The following is a 20,266-nucleotide window of genomic DNA, read 5'->3' on the forward strand; positions in this document are numbered from 1 at the left end:
TTAAGGATTACTAGACATTGGCCGGGTTTCCCAGATTCGTTAAGAAGCTCTTAACGCTAACAGCTTCTTAAGAACGTTCTAAGAGTGTTCTAGAGCGTTCTTAGAACGCTTCAAAGAAGCTCTGAGCGTTAAGATCTTCTTAACGGATCTGGGAAACCCGGCCATTCTCTGGTACAACCAAATAACTTATATTGGCCGGATCCCAGATTCGTTGAGATCTTAACACTCAGAACTTCTTTGGAGCGTTCTTAGAACGCTCTAGAACGCTCTTAGAACGTTCATAAAAAGCTCTTAGCGTTAAGAGTTTCTTAACGAATCTGGGAAACCCGACCATTAACTCTTTGGTACAATCTAACATAGCAAACACTCGTACAGTATGCCCAAAGAAAAGCAGTATACAAACCAATACATTCACACTTCAGAGCGGAAAAAAAGCTTTTATTTAGTTAGCCTAAGTCGAACAAACTCAACGATAAGATCAGAAAGATATAACATTTGAGAACATGAATATAGGTTTTTCCCCACTCACAGCAAAATGAGGTATTGAAATATCAGATACCTCAACGCCTCAGCCTATACAGAGATGAACACAGACATGTCCAAAAACTATCTATGGCCCGCCCCCCAAAACAGCATGTTACACAAATTTTGCTTAGCAAATAACACCACAATGACCTCATACTTTCAAACTGTTATTGCAGAGATTCTAGAGCCAGATAACATTCCAGAATTTCCCTGTTCAAGTCCAGACCACATTTTGTATTTAGTAATGTTAAATTTAAGTCTTAGCTCTCGTAGCCCTTTAACACAGTTGCATGAAAAAGTTACACTCTTAAAACAATGTATTTTGCAATGTCATACCAGAATTCTAAACACAAACCAAGATGTAGATCAGGAATACGGTATTTTACGTATTTCACGTATCATGGACGTATTATAGCAATTAAATGTGTTCTTTATTGTTCGTAATAAAGGCATACCCACGTATTAAAAAAAGAAAAGGCAAACCTGTATGTGATGCAAGAAAAATGATCTGAGCCAAATCAATATGCCAGTATATGATGACATAAACATCAACTTATAACCAAGACTAACAGTCTTCCCAACCCTGGATTATAAATCCCTTCATTCAGTTGCCAAAGTAAATCAAAAAGCAGCAGCTTCTGCATTAAACAAAAATTATGGGCTTTGTTCCCAAGCATATTCACATAATGTTTTCACTTATGACGATCCTTCATCAATGCAAGTAATTGTGCCCTTATCAGCGGCATTAATGTTTCATAAGGAACACAAGAAAAGGCTTTATGAGTAATCAAACCTATGGAATTGACAGATGAAGTACAGAAAGTGTAAAATGTTCGTGCAGCTGGTCAAAGTCAGAACAGACGTCTACCTCCCTGTCTTGTATAATCGTTGTACTGTTAGATTCTTATATATCTAATATATTCATATGGTGATACAGTGCCTGCACAGTTGGGACTGACTTTTTTTGCCTGCTTCTTCATGTTACTGTGTGAGAAGGTGTCTAGTCAAAGGGACTAAAGTCCCTCTCTAGGTTCTCCGACTCGTCGTCGTCGGAGAAGAAGTCGTCCTCGTCGATGTCGTCTTCGTCGTAGTCTTCGTGCCACTCGGGGACGTACTCGTCGTCGTACTCGTCGTCCTCCTCGGCTTCGTCGCCCACTTCCTCGCCCGTGTTGTTGTTGTTGTCGGAATCCCCGGACTCCGAGGCCCTGTCAGACTTGGCCCTGAGTGGAGGTAGGGTAGAGAGAGGTAGACAGAGAGGTAGACAGAGAGGTAGACAGAGAGAGAGCTTTGTCATATCTAAAGAGTTCCACTGGAGGAAAAGCAGTATCACCATTATAAAAGGAGGAAGTCCTCTCTCCCATTCCTTACGTTTTGTTGGCGTCTGTGTGATTAGACAGATTTGAAGCTTGAGCAGATTCCTGGTCTTGTCCTGTTTTGGACTGATACCCCACTCGAAAGTCCTGTGTTTGGAGAGACCAGACAGGAAACCCTCAAGACTTGCTGTTGATTGAGCGACAAAGCATCCAATGAGTGGCAAAAGCGATACCTGAAGGTCAGAGAGAGAAAGAGAGTGTGAGGCAGGGTGGAGGCCTACCTGGGTGGAGTGTTGCAGGATGGCCACCAGGCGCTCCTGGATCCGGCGGATGAGCTCCAGTCCAGTGTTGAGGTGCTCAGGCTTTAGGAGCCGGACGCAGGAGGCCAGATCAGTACACTGCAGCAGGGTCTCCTCTGAAAGGCCAAACATACCAATCACTTCAAAAAAGGACACTGAAAGTAGCATGATACCATCTTGTCAACATTGTATTCCAGTATGGCGTTTAACTCAAATCATCAGAGCTACCCTGAGTGATGCTATTGCATCCCTAGAGGGGAGGCCTGCAGAAATGATTCATTTAGGTCTTACCCAGCAAGATCTGTAGGGCATTAGTGTGAAGGTCTAGGGCTTCCATCTGCTGCTCCATCACATCCATCTTCTCTGTGTCCTGGTTGTAGTAGCTGTACACACACGAGTAGGCCAGCACCTAGTCCAAAGTCATAACCATCAGAATTAATCAATGATACAACTGTATAAACGACAGATGTACTTTATGACCAGTATTAGGATATGATGTGGACATGGCTCAGTATACGGACACCTGGTTGTTGAACCTCATTCAAAATCAAAGGCATTCATATTGAGTCGATTAAAACGTGTTTTCTGTAACAGCCTTCACTTTAGGCTTTCCAATAGATGTCAGACCATTGATGCAGGATTTGTTTCTTCTTGCTAATCATGAGATGCTTACCTTGCGAGCCTGAGCGAGGACTTTGCAGGCATCGATGACGAAGGTCAAGGATTTCATCTGCAAGGCTTCATTGATGGCTGACACTTTGTTCTCCAGATTGATAGCAAAGTCCTTAATCGAATCAACAAATGTAAAGTCCATTATGGTATTATTCAGGATAACCAACTTTCTGGATAACAGAATATGGTCCAGAAAGTGTGTGTACCTTGGCCTGATTGTGGAAAGTGCATCTCTCATTGTAGTCTTGAAACTTCTTCTCTTGCCTGGCAGCTTTGCTCACCTGATCATTTTTGACAAAGTAAGCAAGCATTATTTTCTTCTTGTCAAAAAAGGCAGAGGTTGAACAAATGTGTCCTAAAGAGCAACAGTGCTTCAGCTTTAAAAAATAACACATTTTGGAAACATTTTGGACTCTGCAGTTTGATGACATGCGTTAAAGCCAGTGATAACACATGCAGCAGTTATGAAGTCATTATAGATCTTTCTGGTGGAATTCTACACAATGTCAGATCAAACCTGTAGAACTCACCATGGCTGAGCAGTTGTAGTAATCTTTGTGAGTTGGTTTCCATGGCTTCAGACACCTCCAGCAAAAGCCATGGTTACATTTGGCACAAGTCATGCTAGGGAGTTTGAAAAGTACAAAAGGAGATCAGTTAAGGTGGCCATCAATTGAAACTATACGACATTCAATGTGCACTATTGGAGGTTGTGTCCTTACTGTAGGCAACCTTCATTCTTCTCTATCTGGGCCTGGCAGCTGGGGCAACGTTTGGAGATGAGTTTGGCAAGGTGCTTGCTCTGGGCTTCCATGCTCATGCCCTCATAGTAGCCACCATCGTCCATCCACTGGGACATGTGGCTGCAGCTGGCCGGGTAGTGGGCCTGGGGAAGAGATGGAGGCGAGCCCAGGTTAGCTCTCGAGACGTTCGAATATTTCCATGGGTGTCTCATTCACCAATTGCAATTGTGACTATTTATTCTTTTATCTGTCATATAGTTTGGAAGATTTGCTTACCTCTGGGAAGTTGCAACTGAAGCAGGAAGACCAGCAACACTTGGAACAGGTGCCCATGCTCCCGATGTTCTCCTTGCACAGGATCTGGTCACAGCCCTGGGGGTTGGTGCACCAGGTCAGGTTGGAGCAACACTCTACATATCCACGCAGGAGGGCGTTCGCATACTGAAGGGGGGTGGGGGGGGGGGGGGCAAAAGAGGACAGAAGAGATGTGTTGTCAGGAGGTTAGTTGGGTAATATGCAACATTGTACAACCCATTCAAATATGAGAAACTCTTGTCTGAACATCCACGCTTTCCTCAAGCTCAAGTTGACTGCCAGTTGATTTCACAAAATAAGTCAAGGCACGCCTCGCCAAAGGAAATTGGATGGAAAGTAGCGGCATGCTCCAAAAGATATAAATGTACTGGTGCTAAATCAACGCGAGGGCCTTACTAGCTTACACAACATGTTTATAGGGGACACAACCTTTCTTTTTTGGACTGAAAAAAAATCATGTTTATCGTACTTTTAATGGAAACCAAAAACTAGATTGATCCTCCTACCTTGGAGATGGTATCCTTGTCTGTTAGGATGCTAAAGAAGAACTGAGAGGTGGGCTGTGCTCGACAGTCTGTGATTGGACAGTTGCAGTTCATCACCAGGTTCTGCTCAATCCTTGCCGTCAGATACTCCTGCCAGCAGGACTATGAGTAGAAAAAAATAGCATATTCTCCTCTCAACTGCACACATCAACGAGAAGGAAAACATGTCTACAAACACTGTCTGGAATTTCCAAGATCAATAAATCACTGCTTTGGATTGAGAGAATTCAAGAGCTCAAACAGACCTTGCAGCAGTAGTGCATGCAGCAGAGAGTGGGTGCGGCCTCAGTCTCCCCCGTCTGAGCGATGAGACACACGGGGCAGCTGGACACAGGGGCGGCGGGCGGCTGTGGGTTCCTCCCCTTCAGCCCAGCTGCCATGACCACGCTGTCGGGGTCGTCAGAGTAACGCTGGATCAACACGTCCACGTTCCACTTGCAGTGCACCAGCAGGTGCTCGGCCCGGTCCAGGTCCAGACTCAGGGTCCCGGCGACCTGCTGGACGGTGCGCTGCATCAGCTGCCTGACTTCTTCCTGGTTCATGGTCCGGCCCATGGAGAACAGGACCGCCTCCAAGACGCCGTCCTCGGCACGCTGAGGAGCTACAGCCAGGCCTCCCAGGCTGTAGAGGATTAAACACAACCGTCACAACAGACAAAAAGGAAAACAACATTTTTATGACGCCAGCTATAGAGGTCCTTGGAAGGTTGGATGTGGGAAAATGTATCTTTCAAGTATTACAGTGGACATAGGACTTCATCATGACTAGGGAAAGTATTTATTTTGTTAGTTCTGACTGGGATTTGAGAGAAAGCTTCCAGATTAATATAGGCTGTAGTAATAGTGACAACTTTGGGAATCTAACCACCACACAAAAATAAGAGAGCAACAAACATGGTTGAAAGTTTTAAGGGTTCTTTATTTTCTTCGTTTAAGGTTATAAAACATTGATGTTGCATTATGCCTGCATCGCGCTGTGTGCAAATTGTAGGTAATTGTTGCTAATGTAATTATTGGTTTCCTTGAGAAAGATGAAAATGAAAAGTGTAAGTGCAAGATAATCCTAAACGCAAATATCCAGACTGATATTAAGGCATAGCCATGCAGCCACAGTGTGGGTCAAAGTGCAATTAAAAGCTAAATTAGTACAGAACATATGGCACAGTGTGTCAACACCAGGGCTGGAAAAAAACAACCACTGGCTCGCTCTAGAAGTTATCAATCAAAGCATCATAGGAGGGACTACAAATGACAAACAAATGAAGACGAGAAAAAAAGCCTGTTAGTATATAGAATATTCTTGCGTGATATTTTGGCAGTTGTCCTGTCCTCTCATTGAAAAACAAGGCTGAACCCAACGGCAAAGATTTATCCTAGACAAAGTCAGAGGTCTTCCACATAAATAACAAAAAACACCCAGCCTCCCCCCCCCTAGGGTCAAGGGTCGTCAGCACACCTGAAGTCAGCCTTGCTGCCGCTGCCAGGGGTCTTCTTCAGATCCGTCTTGCTGAAGGAGAAGTGTGCCTGGCCCTTCTGGGGCGTGGAGGGGTCCTCGGGCACAAACTCCACAATGTGGGGACTGTCCTCGTTGCGCCTGACGTAGCCCTTGCTGATGACGTGCATGACGCAGCCCAGCACGTCCGTGGTGGTGCAGCTGAAGCGCATGCCGCCAGGGAACCCCCCCGCCTCCTGCTTCTGGCATGTGTCCAACACCTATGAACGCCAGGACATAACAGGCACAGGTTGGTCGGCCGTTTCCGAAAATGAAAACGCGGGCGGCCTGGCGACGACCCCACACGGGAGCCTCGCCCGTTCAGTAAGTTTACCATGCATGTACTTGGACGCTCCACAAGCATGACTATGGAAAAGCAGGAGTGTCGTGTGAAAAGGGTAAGAAAACAAGTTTTACTTTGAACACCAGGTTGTCTATGTGCATCTCCTTCTCGGTCTTCATGATGTGGACGATGAGGCAGTAGATGAAGTTCCTCTTCCTCTCCAGCGTGCGGGCCGAGTCCTCGTCTACATTCAAGTAGGTCTGCTTGGGCAGCAGGTAGCAGAAGCTGTGGCTGTCCTTGCCCTGGGTTAGAGTATGATTCAACTTCAGAACTCCTGTGGTTGGAGAAGGAAAAAGAAAGTGCTCAATAAACACCTCTTGGTTCCGTTTTTTTTTTTTTTATCGTTATGAAGTCACCAAAAATTGGGTGGTACACATGTTTTGTTTATAGATAGCTCATGCTTGAATAAACACCCAAGTATTTATTTAGACAATCCTAAACACGTACCCTTTGTGGGGTCACTGTCGGGGCCGTCGTGGGTGAGGACGCCCTTCTCGGCGGTCAGGGGGGACAGGGCGTGGAGGAGGACGGTGGGCGACAGGCCCGTGGCCTGCAGCAGAGTCTCCACAGACACGTCCTGACCAACACACAGGGACGTCACATAACCCCGTCCGCTCTCATTTCACCACGGAACAGAACGTGTGTGTGTGTGTGTCCGAGCGTCGGGTGTGTCAGGTTACCTCTTGGTGGTTGAACTGCAGCAGGATGTACATCTGCAGGGTGGACACGTAGATGGTACAGGGGCCGTACGTCATCTCGGCATGGCCCAGCCACGTCCACTGGAGCCGCCGGGGCTTGGTGTGGGCCATTTCATACATGCACTGACCTGCAACACAGACAGAGGAACACGTTTTGATCCTTTTCATGGGGAAAAAAGACAATCCGGCCACAGAGAGAGAGATAACTGCGACTGTGCAGAAATGAAACAATGTTTGGGTGAAAAAGAAGACTAACTGTTGGCATAGAAGTCGGTGAACTCCGCCAGGTAGCTGCAGAGCTGCTGGGGGAGGTGCTTTCTGGGGTTGTCCAGGTAACAGGGGGAGGAGACGGCCCAGCAGCGGGGAGACAGAACGAGCACCTTGACCTCGCTCTCCTCGTCCGGCTCCGAGGACTGATCCTCCATCATCTGCACAGCAGCCACGGGGACAGCGAGAGAGGGACAACAAGAATTGACACAACCATATCGCAAGGCTAATCCAACGGTCTACGAAGGATAATGGTGCGTGACTCGTGTTGCTTGGGACCAGCTGGGCTGGACAAAGACCCGAGCCAATGAGCTTGCAACGTTTGTCAGAGCAAGCCGGTCTTGGTCTCACCTCCTCGTCCGTGTCCTGCAGGGTCTTGTCCAGCTGCTGCAGGCGGTACAGGTGGAACTCCTGCTGGAGCTCCTCCGACTCAGTCAGGTTCTTCAGCATCTGCTGGGGGAAGCGGTTGGGGAAGCAGGTGCCGATGTGCTCGATGACGGCATTTTCCAGCCACACCTTGGCCTGGCCCAGCAAGCGGTCCCCTAGGTAGTATCTGCAGAGGAAACGGAGCGGCAACAACGTACGACCTTATCATGCATGTTCCGCTTTCAATTTCCTTAGCGAAAGTAACCGATTTATTTTTCTCACAAACCTGTAAAAGTGCTCAAAAGTGTTGGCCAGTTCGAGGCCAGACAGAAAGAGCATGGGTTCCAGGAACTGCTGGAGCTTGTTGAGTGTCTCCACGTTGCCAGAGTCTACTCCGCTGTCCTGGATCATCAGGTCAATGTACTGGGCAAACCTCTCACTCACCTACAGAATGAGAGAAGGGGATTTGATTAACAAGGTATGTCAACTGGGAACATATCCACTTTACAAATAGCGGGGGGGGTTGTGAAAGGACTTAGGAGAAAGCCGTGAAAGGTGCAACATTGTTGGTCCACAGCTTATTTAGCCACTTACATGCATGGCAGTGAGGATGGAGAGCTGGAGGAGGGCGGCAGAGAAGCCGTGGCGGAGAGCCAGCGCAAAGGCCGTCTGCTGACCAAAGAGCTCCTCCATGGCGTTTTTAAGACGTAGGTACATGTTCCTGTACCTCTCCACAAAGTCAGGTAGGCTACACGTGGAGTCCAGGAACTTCTTTACCTGTTCAAATGATGACACACAAGTAAAGAATATTTTGTCATTAATATTGTACCCATTTTGTTGCGATACGGTTAATGATTTTATATTCGGGACATACTTACACACATGAAGAACGCAGTTGGAACAAAGCCAATGTGGGGCATTGTAGAATAAAATATACAGTACCAGTCAAAAGCTTGGACACATTCTCTCAATGTGTCCAAACTTTTGACTGGTACTGTAAATAGATTTTTTTTCCCAACAAGGTTTGGTAGAAGAGAGGTATTCATACTGACTTACCTGGCGTTGTACCACACCCTGCCAACACAGTGCTATTCCTGCGATGCTGCTGGTGTTCTTCAGTTTGGGCTTGACCGATGAAGAGGAGGAGGAGGAAGAGGCTGCGGCCGCATCTTTGTTCTTGCCTTCTTTGCCATCTGAAAGACAAAAAGGACCATAATCGAATCCTGCATCCAAAACAAAGCTCCGATAGTATTGTCAGGGTGATGAACAGAAACAGCAGCCAAAAAAATAACTGAAAGAAAAACTGAAATTAAAACCTCCTGATATTATATGTGGAAAAGTCAAACAGGTGGGTTGCGTGTGCAGGAGAAAAAGCGCAATGCTCAGGTCATTAGTAGTACAACATGGGGATAAACACTGAGCTGAGAAAAAAAAAAACAAAAAAAAAAAAAAAAGAACAATGCAGTACATCAGCCTCTAATTATTACTTACTCTTCAAATCTTTGCTTCGGTTGATACCTTCTGAAAACAAAAGACAGGCCTTAAAATGGAAGACGTAAGGTGGTGTCTACGATTGTCGTTTCTATAATATGACTCAAAATGTCCTTTTACGTACAACCGGGGATGTTACCAAAATCACTTTCTGTTTCACTATGGACGAACTGCAGCTAGTTTACGTTGACTCAAGGCTCGACGGCATGCCAATTAAGAGACAGTACAGGTTTTCCCTGTGTCTAAACGCAACTTTACTTAACAAGTCAAGTTGACTTTAGCAGGGTGGTTACAGGATGTGACAGGGGACTCACTGGACTTGATGGGCGGCTTGAGCTCCTCCGTGTCCACCCGGCTGGTGTCCACGTGGACCAGCAGGTGCGTGAGGCGGCGGACGCGAGAGTTGAAGATGGCCGCCCGGCCCTTGCAGCGCCGGGCCGACTCGGCGTTGTCCAGGTACTCGCTGAGCAGCCAGGAGAGCGGGCTGACCGCCGTGGTTCCTGTTCCAACACGTCAACACACAGCGGGGGGGGGGGGGGGGGGGAAGAGTCCACATGAGGAACAACACAGCTCCAACAAGACCTGGGGCGAGTCCGGTGTATGATAAGCGATGTATTGTTGACGCAAGGCGTGTGAGGAGATGCGGATGAGGAGGGAGGTTTGCCGTACGGGTGGAGGTGATGCTTTGGACGATGGGGGTGATGAGCGCCTCCCAGCAGGTGCGGCCCAGGGCCTCGGCGGCCTCGGCGTCGGGCAGGAAGCGGTCGGCGAACATCTGCTCGTGTCGGAGAGCGCTGTTCAGTCTGTGGGGAGACGGGGGCGCGGGTCAAGATACGGTCAACGGTGTTGGTCGTATCTCAAGGGGAATGGATGTGGTGTGGGCAGGGGCTGTGGTGGAGTGGAAGTAGGGCTCTTACTTGTTGAAGAGTTGCAGTAGCTGGGCCTTGTCCCCCAGGATCTCCTGGCACCAGGTGTAGGCCTTGGTGGTGTAGAAGAGGTAAGTCCTGCAGCACAGCTGCTCTTTGAACACAGGCCAGAAGGTGGGTTTGGGCCCCAACACCTCGAAACCATGGACCCGTGTGTCAATGCCACCCTGGTGGAGAGATACAGGGCTGTTAGGCAAACATTCGAGGACAGTTAAAAAAAATTAATGATAAAAGGCACGCCCAATGTATGAGAAGGATCCGTTTCGTGCGCAGGGTTTTGATATTCAAATGAATGTGGCTTGCCTGCTGACACCTCTTGACCCTGATCTGCACGATGGACCAGAAGCGAGTCATGTTCTCCAGCAGCACAATACGACTGGCTGACGGAGGCACGTTGACCTGCAACCACAAAAGATCCTGAGCTACTATCACAACCCACAAATGTATCTGCCAAAACGAAAAAGACTCCTGTCCAAACATACTGTGTTCAGCTCCGTATTGATGTTTGTGGGGTCGTCTCCGCCCAGCACCACAATCCGTGCAGGCATGTAACTTGAGTCTTCACTGGCCACAATCACCGCCAGTTGCCTGGGTCAAACAAGGATCTTCATTATTCGTTCATTACCGTAACACATTCCTTTTTATGCTTCTAAAAACGAATGAGATGCATTTTATGACCAATCCACTTTTCTGCCTCACAGGATAACCACAAGAAATGACCACCCAGTTAGAAAAGTTGTGCTTTAGTTTAACCCCATGCATGCATTCAAGGACAAGATCATTTGAAAATATATTTAGTTGATTATCTAGTTACATTTTGGTTAGTTTAACCAAGAGTGAGGCCGGGACGTACCTAATAACCACCCCTTTGTGCATGTAGATGTTGATAAAATGGGAACCTGTGCAGCCATTGGACTCCCAGTAGGTTTTGGGGTTTTTGTCAGTGAGCTTGTTGGCTCGATGGTGATTAGAGGACACCTCCAGCTTCTCCCAGCATTTGTCCTCCTTGAGTTCCACACTGGACCCTGGAGGTTATCATCATGGTCAGATGATGCAAGGACAGTTTACAGGACTAGTGATTACTGACAGTGAGGACAAGCAACGCCTTCCTAAAAGCTTGAACAGACAACATGTTCAGAAACAAGTTAGGAGAACTCTGAAGTTATTCTGTGCGTCGGTTAGAAGGGGCCTTACCTTGGCACAGATTTCGAAGGAACACGTCAAAGAAGGGGATGTTGATTGGCTGGTGGCTGCGGCGGTGCTCTTCTATTTGACCAAGGACCATCTGTGGAGGATTTAATGACACAAAGTAAATATAATGCAAATATAGTGCATTAGTGCCATATCACTTTGGAATAGGTGGCACAAAACCACAACAATACTGCCTAACAGACAAGACAATAGGAAATCGATATTCTAGGTAAAGAATATAAACGGAACCTGGATGCATCCAGCCAGGACGCTTGTGGTCATCTTCTTGTAGAGACTGGCGTACTTCTCACAGTCATTAATCAGGTCCCGTAGCTCTGTGACCATGAGCAGGTTGGTGCTGTGCTTGTCAAGGGCCTTGACCAGGGCATCTTTGGTCCCCAGGCGACACATCACCACGGCATAGTCTTTGTTCAGAGAAGCCAGACGGTAGAGGAATCGGATGAAAAGCTGCACGACCTGAAAGAAAGGAGCTCTCGTTAGCCTGATGAATGCTCTTTCTCAACTGTGACCCTGTGTGAATATTTCCTCTGTTACTATAGTGGAGATTCTACGCTACCTCCCGGTCGTTGATGAAGGCCGTCATCGAGGACAGACAAGGCTCAATACTCTCATGCCACGGAAGCAGGTCTTCTTGGTAGTTGTCCAAGAACTTATTCAGTATCCTAGAAAAAAGAAAGATGGCCCATGATAGACAACGAATGAACCTTCAAAACAGACAAACCCAACATATTCTCCCATCTTTCAGAGCCGGGGGCGCGGGAGCTACCTGAGGATGGAGAGTTGGGCCGCGCGGTCGGCCCGGTGCTGGTCCATGAGGCGGACCAGGTCCTGGTAGGTGTCCCTGCTGCGGGTCACCTGGTTGCGCTCCTCCTCCAGCTGCGACGTGCAGTCACACAGCAGCTGCTCCAGCGTCAGGATCACCTCCTTGGTGGCCGTCATCTCCTTCAGGCTCACCACCAGCATCTTCAGCTCCGTGTCCTTGAAGTCGAGCTCCTCCTTGGACTCTGGAACGGCAGAAACGGGAGGAATCAAGAACGACTTCCTTTGCCTGAGCACGCAACGGCAGAACTGAAGGAGGGGGCAATGTCCGACCTTTCTTCTCCAGCTTGTGGACCATGGAGATGTGGTTGAGAGCGATGATGGCCAGCATGGTCTCTGGCCGCGGGGCTGACAGGCACTTCTTGAGCACGGTGCTGACGTCGCAGGCCACAAGCTGCTCAGCCAAGCTTTTGTGACTCGAGATCAGCATGATGATCACCAACAGACCGTTCCTCACCGAGAACATACACCTAAGGGGGCGGAGACAGACGCTTTTTCTTTTAGGATTCCTTCCCAGATGTTCACAACTTCAAGATCTGCTCAAGGATTTATTCCTTTCAAAATGATTGGTTTCGTTTTCAAATTGTTACAATTTCTTCTTTACTGAAGTGAATAAATGGTTCCGTGTTGGGCCGAACGTTCCCTTTGAAGATGGAGGTGGTCAAGCTAAATACCCTGGCGTGTTGAGCATCAGCTCGATGGCGGCGGGGATGGCACCCAGCAGTCCCTTGGAACCCTGTGGTGTTGCCGAGCCGATGCTAGCGAAGATCTCCAGCATCATCTGGGTTCCAGACTCGGAGAGCGGCACGCAGCTGCCCATGCTACTCAAGTCATGCTTACTGGCACCTGTGATGACCTTCAGAGTCTGGAGAAAGTAATGAAGGGGGGGGGGATATTCAGGGTGGATTCAATAAACATCCTGACCTGAAGACGACATGCAAGGTCCTGAACGCAAATGGGTTTCTCTCTCTAGTAACAGGAACATTCTGAAATCAAAAAAGAAACGTTGTTTTGGGATTGAAGGTAAGACTCACCGCCAGGGCAACTTGCTGGACCTGTGTGACGGTGGGGTGCTCCTGCATGCAGGACAGGATGGCTTTGATGCCCCCTTCCGTGGCAAAGGACACTCTCCACTCATACTTGAGCATGAGGGCACGGGTTAGTCGCAGGCTGCTGACCACGATTTCCTTGGGCTGACCGCTCAGCATCTCCACGAGCAATTTTAGGACTTTATCCCTGGGGTGGAGGAGATTCATATCACATTTCCCATGTTACTCTAACACCCTAGACACTTTAAAACCAAAACGTTAACATAAAGACAAAAAAGAAGTGGAACGAGGAAGTGTTAAATTCATGGGAAAGGTCTCACCGGATGGTCTGGGCGTCGGCCCTGAGGCCACCTCTCTCCTGGGGCCCTTCCTCCTCCAGGACCTTGACGATGAATTTCATGCCAGCCAGCTGCTGACCTGGTTCGGAGCCACCCTTCTTCATGATGTCCACCACCTCGCCCAGTTTCTCCAGGGCTGTCTTCTTACCTTGCACCTTTGGGTTGTTGAACACTGAGAAGGGATGGGGGGGGAAATGGGGTTAGGACGAAATTCTGTTGGGTGACCTAACACAAAGGAATGCAGTCGTGTGATCATATTGCCCTTTCACACACACACACCTTTCATCTTCTCCTCCAGGTCTTCAGGGTACTTGGTCTCATCGTCGGGCAGCTCACTCTCGGTGTCGTAGCTGGCGAAGCCCGAGTCTGCCGGGATCTCCTTCTTGGGCTTCTTAGACACAGAGCCCATGGCTGAGGAGGAAGAGGATGAAGAGGACGAGACGCTGGTGGAGGACGAAGATGAGGTGCCCTGCCCTCCCAGGCCCGAGGAGCCCAGGGAGCCATTGACCAGCATCTCTTCGTCCTCTAGCTCTCCCCCTCCTCTGCGCCGGTAATATTTGGAGAAGGTGTGGGAGCAGAGCAAATCCCCCAGGCAGGAGGCCTGCAGGGTCTGCTTTAGGTAGAGGAGCAGCTTCTTGGCCACCTCGCCTGGCACCAGCAGCTGAATGAGAGTAACTTCATCCAGGTCTGATATCTGGGGCAGGAAGACAGGAGGTGAGAGAAAGTGGAGAAGGACAGGAGGTTAGGGTGAGGGGTAAGTAAACATCAATCCAAGTGTATCCATAAAAGAGTAGGAACAATGTAACCAAAAACCCAATGTACAAAAAAATGCAAGGGCAGCAGGATGTAAGAGGAAAAGGCAGGTATCGATGAATTAGAACAGAATAATACAGTACTAGTGTTTCTTGTACATACCTACCGACATAATAAAGTACCTACGGCTACTTTCTTGAGGGTTGGTGTATAAAAAAAGACAGTACTTGCCTGGTCGTCCAGATTCTGGCGCAGGATGTTGTTGATTTCCTGCTGCTGCTTTGGTTCCAGCTTCTTGATGAAGAATAACACTTCCCACCACTCAGCCCGGCTCAGGCAGGTCCTGTCCACCTGCAGCCCCTCAGCCAGGTAAGGCAGCGAGTATAGCCCACCAGGAGGTTTGGAGAAGAACGTCTGGCTCACTGCACAGAAGGAGCAACATGTCAATGGTCAAAGTAAGTGAAAAGCTTGATTAAACAACATGGAATAACTCCTTAAGGTGCATCGAACCATGTATTTTTCAGACAGTCAAAGTTTTGTAACAATAAAATGTAAATAAACAAATACATTAGTTTCCAGGGAAATGCTGTTTTTCATCGTCCCATGGACGCAATCCAGTCAATCGATAAAAATCTCAAAATCAAGGTCATTTTAAATGAAATCTTAACACACACTTGCATGAAAGCTCACATCCAAATACGTTGGCTTTAAAGGGATATCGACTACTACAAAATGTGCTTTTGCAATGCAGCCACACAGACCAGAACCACTGTACACAACAACCTTTATACTGCCATGTTTAACAAAAGAAATACCAAAACAACAGTGAGGATTCCACCCCAATTCCTGTTTGGTGCAGCAGGCAGAATTTGAAATGTAATGGATTTGGCTGCAGTCATGTAAATGTCCTTGCCGTCTCAACGTACCCGTGGTGAGCTTGAGGGTCTCGGTCAGGGAGGAAGCCTTCTCCTGCGTTTCCTTCTCAGCCTGGCCACTGGTGCCACTGCCCAGGATCTCCACCATGTGCCAGTGCACCCAGTAGGTTCTCGACAGAGAGTTCCAGTACACCTGCAGCAGCAGCGACAAACACAGCTGTCATAAACGGATATTATCCCAATACGTGACCTCTGACAACATGGGTTGGCATTCCACAAAGTTTCCACAAATCCCATTACTTTCGCATACATGCATTTGTGGTGAACAATGGATTTGTGGTGAACAATGGATAAATAATCCCAAATTCATTCAAACAGACGACAACCAATAGCCATAACCGCATTTCCCAGAATCCTCTGCAATCTAACCATAAATGACAGCTTGGCACACAGCCACAAAGACGGTGCACATCTGATCCGTCAACGGTCATTTGAAGCCAGAAGTGAAAGTGAAACGTACTACGCAACGGGCATAGCACACATGCTCTCTATATAGCACGCCATCTAGAAATAAGCTTTACCACCCCCACACTAATGTCTGCCATGGGACAGTCTGGTCTGAAGTTTCATACCTGTACCGGCGGAGATCCGTCGTTGCTATAGCGGAAGTCTCCCTCGTCTCCGGCGCTGACCTCTTCGTAGTCCTCCAGCATGCGGACCAGCATGCCACTCTTCAGGTTGTCCTGCACATACTCCACGTAGGCCGAGCGGCTGGCAAAGTCCGTGCGCGTCTTAAAGCCGTTGCCCGTCTTCTTCTTGGGAGGCGTGGCAACCACAGCAGCGGCGGAAGAAATGGCGGTGACGGGCGAGGCGGAGAAGCGTGGCTGGAAGATGGAGCGCAGCACGCGGCGCGGCGGCTCGTCCTCCGGCTCCTCCCCGCAGGCCCCTCCCTGCGCCGGCCCCTCGGCGAAGTGGGGCACCTGCCGGTTGCGGTCCCAGCCCATGACCCGCACCAGCTCGGATATCAGGTTCGCCATGGCCATCGTGAACTCAAATTCCCGCTGCACCCGCAGCTGCTCTGTCTGGTGGCTGCCGGAGGAGGAGGGGCCGGCGTCCTGCCGCTCCGCACTGGACTCCACGCCTGCTGTGTTGAGCTTGTCCATGAGGGATGTGACACATAGGTAGCGCTTCACCAGGGAAAAGAGCAGCTTCCCTGGGATCTGAAGAACAGAGAAAACAGTATTTATTTATTTTTTAACCTGTAGTAGCACTAGCCAGTTGTCGTACAATTAGTCAACAAAAAAAAGGTTTGTGGGACCAATACACTTGGCTAATACAACCGGTAAACTGACCAAACCGACAAGACATCATGCTTGGCTGGTGGACTACCTGGGGGAGGTGGATCCCTTCAAAGGAGATGCCGTGCTCCTCAGAGGAGGTGGTTTCTGCAAACAGCTCCAGAAGAGTGTAGCGATTGTCAAAATCCATGTGCTGCTCGATGCCGTCTTGCTGGCTTAGCGACAGCAGCACGTAAGCACGACTCCCTGTGGGCAGAGTGGAGAGAAACATGCAGTTTCAAATGAATGCCAAGTATGTGTGTAGCTATGGGGTTGGAGCATTAAATAGCAGATAAAGACATTGCGAAATCAGCCAGTTGAACTCGTCACAACTTTATAATCTATAGTTGACTGGAACAAGAACATGGCCTTGTGTGTACTCATCAATGACAGAGTATAACAAGATCAAGCTGGAACATTTCAGGTTCCATGTGAACAGTCTTTGCCCTTCCTAGGTAGGCCATCTCTGAAGTCCAGAAGGTTGATGAACCTTGCATAAAGGCAAGGTAGGAAAGGCAGCAGACTCCATAGACTCCACATTTCAACACCCTTTCCCAAGAGGACAACTTTCATCTAATGACGAAACCAGGAACTTTGCACAGTAGTATGTTAACTTTGTCTCGTGATTCCTCATTGATAAATTGAGCTAACAATCCTAGCAGGAAACACAGTGAGTGTCACTTTGGAGGACATGGTTTCTCCACAAGGGAAAAGGAAGAGTACTCTTGAAGAAACCCATGGAGAATACTTTACAGCTCAAGGACACAAGATCAGACGCAATATACCCGATCATACTGTCAGACAAATCAAGAGAAAATGCACCAAATAAGGCATTTAGAGGTTCAGGAAAAAGGCATGATGTTATTTGCTTTATGCATTACAGCCAATGCAAATGTAAGAGCAAGACTTTTTTATTCCAAACACTGTCCAAACAGGGGGAGCATCACTGGAATCTCCATGCCTTACAGCTAAAAGGTCATACAGATAACATTAGGCCCTTACAGTTAGCTGGACTATTGCACAATGAAAGCAGGAGTGATAGCTTCCTTTCCTGCAGTGCCTCAGAATCCATTTAGCCGTCACTATGCAAACACTTTACACAAGCCAGGTAGGCCCATGTATCACCTACATACTCATCCTGATATTCTCAGTATTAAGTTGGAAGGACACACTCTGGAGAGTAAGAGGGCAGGGGAACACCACCCGAATAGTTCATGTATCACCAACACACCAAGTCAGGACTTAGGAATCAAGAGTGCCTCACAAATTACAGACGACGACAATCCCCTTCAACCACTTACATTAGTAAGTCTGTCTGCTCAAATATAGTTAAAGAAAAAGTGCTTAAAATCGATCAAAATCTGCTGTACCTGCATCATGCGAGGCCAAGGCCCGGAGCATCTTCCCAGCACTGCGACGCGTCTGTCGCTCCTTGTTGCAGAGCAGCTCCATGAGCAGGTCCAGGGCTCCCGTCTCCTTGAAAACCCCCACCAGGGAGCCGATGCTGGCGTAGGCACTGAGCACATGGATGGTGTGCGTGATGCTGATGGCAAAGTCGCTCTTCTTGGCCATTTGTTTGCGAGCCCTGCAGACGAGATTCTTCACGTCGTCCTTCATGTCAGAGAGCTCCACCTCGTCGAAAGTGACGTCCGTGGGGAACTGGCCGCTGGGCCTCTCCTCTTCCTCCAGGAGGGGCCGCTGGGCATCGGCCTTGCGCTTGCCCAACAGCGACGGGCAGTTGGCATACACGTCTTCAGTGGACATCCACATCAGGATGTTCTCCGTCTTGCTCTCGCCTGAGTTTGAGCCACCGGAGCCACCCACGCCAGAGCTGCTCCCCCCCCCCCCCACCGGCTTCATTGGTGCCTCCACTGGAGCCACTGCCATCATCTATAGCCTGCAGACACCAGCGAATCAGGTACTCTGTTAGACCTTCATGAGTTCGCCGTTGTCTGATCAGCTCCTCCGGGTAGGCCTGCTGCTTTGGCCCCAGCTGGACAACCAGGTTCCCATTGCGCCGTTCACGCACCATGGTACCTGGGACAAAAATGTTTTACCTTGAGTAATTCAACATCACACACCTGGTGATAATTAACTTTTCATTTAAATTATGTGAAACCTGCTTCACTTGAAAGCTCAATCTACCCAATTGGAACCCTCATTACAATCAAAATGACCAGATAAAACAATTGAAACTTCTGTGTGACAATGTACCATCTCCACGCCAGGCTAATAAAGAACATTCATTTGTGAAAGTTAAGTCAATCTATGCCTTTAAACAATACAAAACAGTCTAATTTCAAAGACAGCTTTTCTCTAAGAATCTGTCAACAGTAAAGCCAACCCACATTACAGTTTTGTGAACTGTCATGTTCAACAGTTTTGTGAACTGTCATGTTCAACAATGATTCCTCTTTATGAATGGTAACTAGCTTACCAGTTGCTTAATGTTTTTTTTGCTGAGGCCCTCAAGTTTGTAGCTAACGGTGACGGAAACGAGATGGCTCATGAACGTCAGCTAGCTAGCGAGCGTGGCTAATAAATCCCTTTAAAGTAACTACAATTGTTAATACGTTCCCTAATTTCCAGCCCAAGGCCATTTCCTGTATTTAGACTACATAATGAGCTACCAGAAGTATGCAGTGAAAACCATTTGGCTGAGATAACGCTTTCTTCTTTCTTTAGAGATAATATAGTTAGTGCTAACTTGGCTAGCTTACACGATCTTAAATTTGATTAACTTAGAGCTACTTAAGTTCAAAAGAGAATAAAAACAACCGTCTCATATACAATATCAAAATACCCGTCACACGCAAACTATTTCAGTATTTGGGATCTGTCTAATTGCTGGATTTGAGTGTTAGAGACTTCTTCGCTACTTTTTAACTGAATGACAATGATCCGTACATATAGTAATAACTGAGCGAATTAATAGCTAAAACATCTCAATTAAATCACTGAGGCAGTGGGGCGTAATTTTGCCAACAATTGGTAAACGTGGAACGCTGCATGATGAGGTAGGCGTTTCTAAACTCACAGTTGTTGTACTTTGTACAATCCATGGCTTGCCAGCTAAGTTTTAAACAATTGAATCATTTATTAGCAATAACAACACTGGGCGCGTCAGCCCTTGAGAAACCCAAACCTACGGATAACATGTTGCTAGCTAGCCTATTTCTTCTAAGCGATCTGTAGTCACCATCCCCGGTAGGGCCTGTCCTTGGAAGCCGAGGAGCGGAAGAGTGACTGAGTGGAACTTACTAGCTAGCTATAGCATAGCTAACGGCTAGCTATAATAATAAGTAGCTAACTTGCTAATTTGCTGGCTAGCTACTGTAACGTATTACCTGGCATTAGCTAACAGGCTATGCTATGGAAACTGAAACAGTGCGGCCTAAAAACATCAGCATTTCGGAATATCACAAAGAAAAGGGCAAGCGAGACGCATTACTTGAAATGTCACAGGGCTTCCCCTTCCTCTCTAATTTCTCCCTCCTCAGTCGATGGAGCTTTCTTCTCCGTTGTAATGTATCGTTTCCCAGCCTGCCTGGTATTTTTCGCCAACGTTCGGTACTGTTGAGTGCGCACGATGACAGGTAACAGCAGGAATTTTAGTTTCTTCTTCTGCCATGTGGTGACGTAGTTTCCCAAATGTTTACTGCCACCAACCGGACAGGGTCTTCACTACAAATGCACCCAAAACTGAATTTTGTCACAAGAGTAGGCCTAGTATAGATTCTTAATGGGCTATATAAATCCAAATTAATCTCTGTTTGAAAAAGTGTTGCATTACAAATTCCAGAACTCGACTTCATGCGATTCTTTACTTTCTTTTGTGATTCTGTTCTGCATATTTTATGTGTTTCAATTCAGTGTCGTTCGTGATTTC

The 20,266-nt window shown here is 47.7% G+C and overlaps 1 protein-coding gene across 1 annotated transcript; it reads right to left on the reverse strand.

Moving 5' to 3' along the window:
* Nucleotides 1-422: 422 nt before the first annotated feature.
* Nucleotides 423-19,983, reverse strand: LOC124473501 (cullin-9). Its single transcript, XM_047028989.1, is given in 43 exon segments — nt 423-1,745; nt 1,894-1,985; nt 2,120-2,253; nt 2,429-2,546; nt 2,811-2,921; nt 3,016-3,090; nt 3,340-3,433; nt 3,532-3,695; nt 3,829-3,993; nt 4,374-4,514; nt 4,658-5,033; nt 5,868-6,124; nt 6,321-6,520; nt 6,694-6,823; nt 6,927-7,072; nt 7,201-7,372; nt 7,563-7,764; nt 7,864-8,021; nt 8,172-8,354; nt 8,634-8,770; nt 9,069-9,098; nt 9,383-9,568; nt 9,738-9,871; nt 9,986-10,161; nt 10,298-10,393; nt 10,477-10,582; nt 10,848-11,019; nt 11,189-11,279; nt 11,435-11,662; nt 11,763-11,868; nt 11,973-12,210; nt 12,299-12,495; nt 12,700-12,890; nt 13,060-13,261; nt 13,395-13,584; nt 13,692-14,106; nt 14,397-14,587; nt 15,092-15,233; nt 15,673-16,260; nt 16,430-16,584; nt 17,748-18,225; nt 18,227-18,414; nt 19,829-19,983. Coding segments are annotated over 42 exon segments (7,770 nt in total). The 5' UTR covers nt 18,410-18,414; nt 19,829-19,983; the 3' UTR covers nt 423-1,525.
* Nucleotides 19,984-20,266: the final 283 nt, after the last annotated feature.

Source organism: Hypomesus transpacificus, chromosome 11 (assembly GCF_021917145.1).
Source record: "Hypomesus transpacificus isolate Combined female chromosome 11, fHypTra1, whole genome shotgun sequence".
NCBI lineage: Eukaryota > Metazoa > Chordata > Actinopteri > Osmeriformes > Osmeridae > Hypomesus > Hypomesus transpacificus.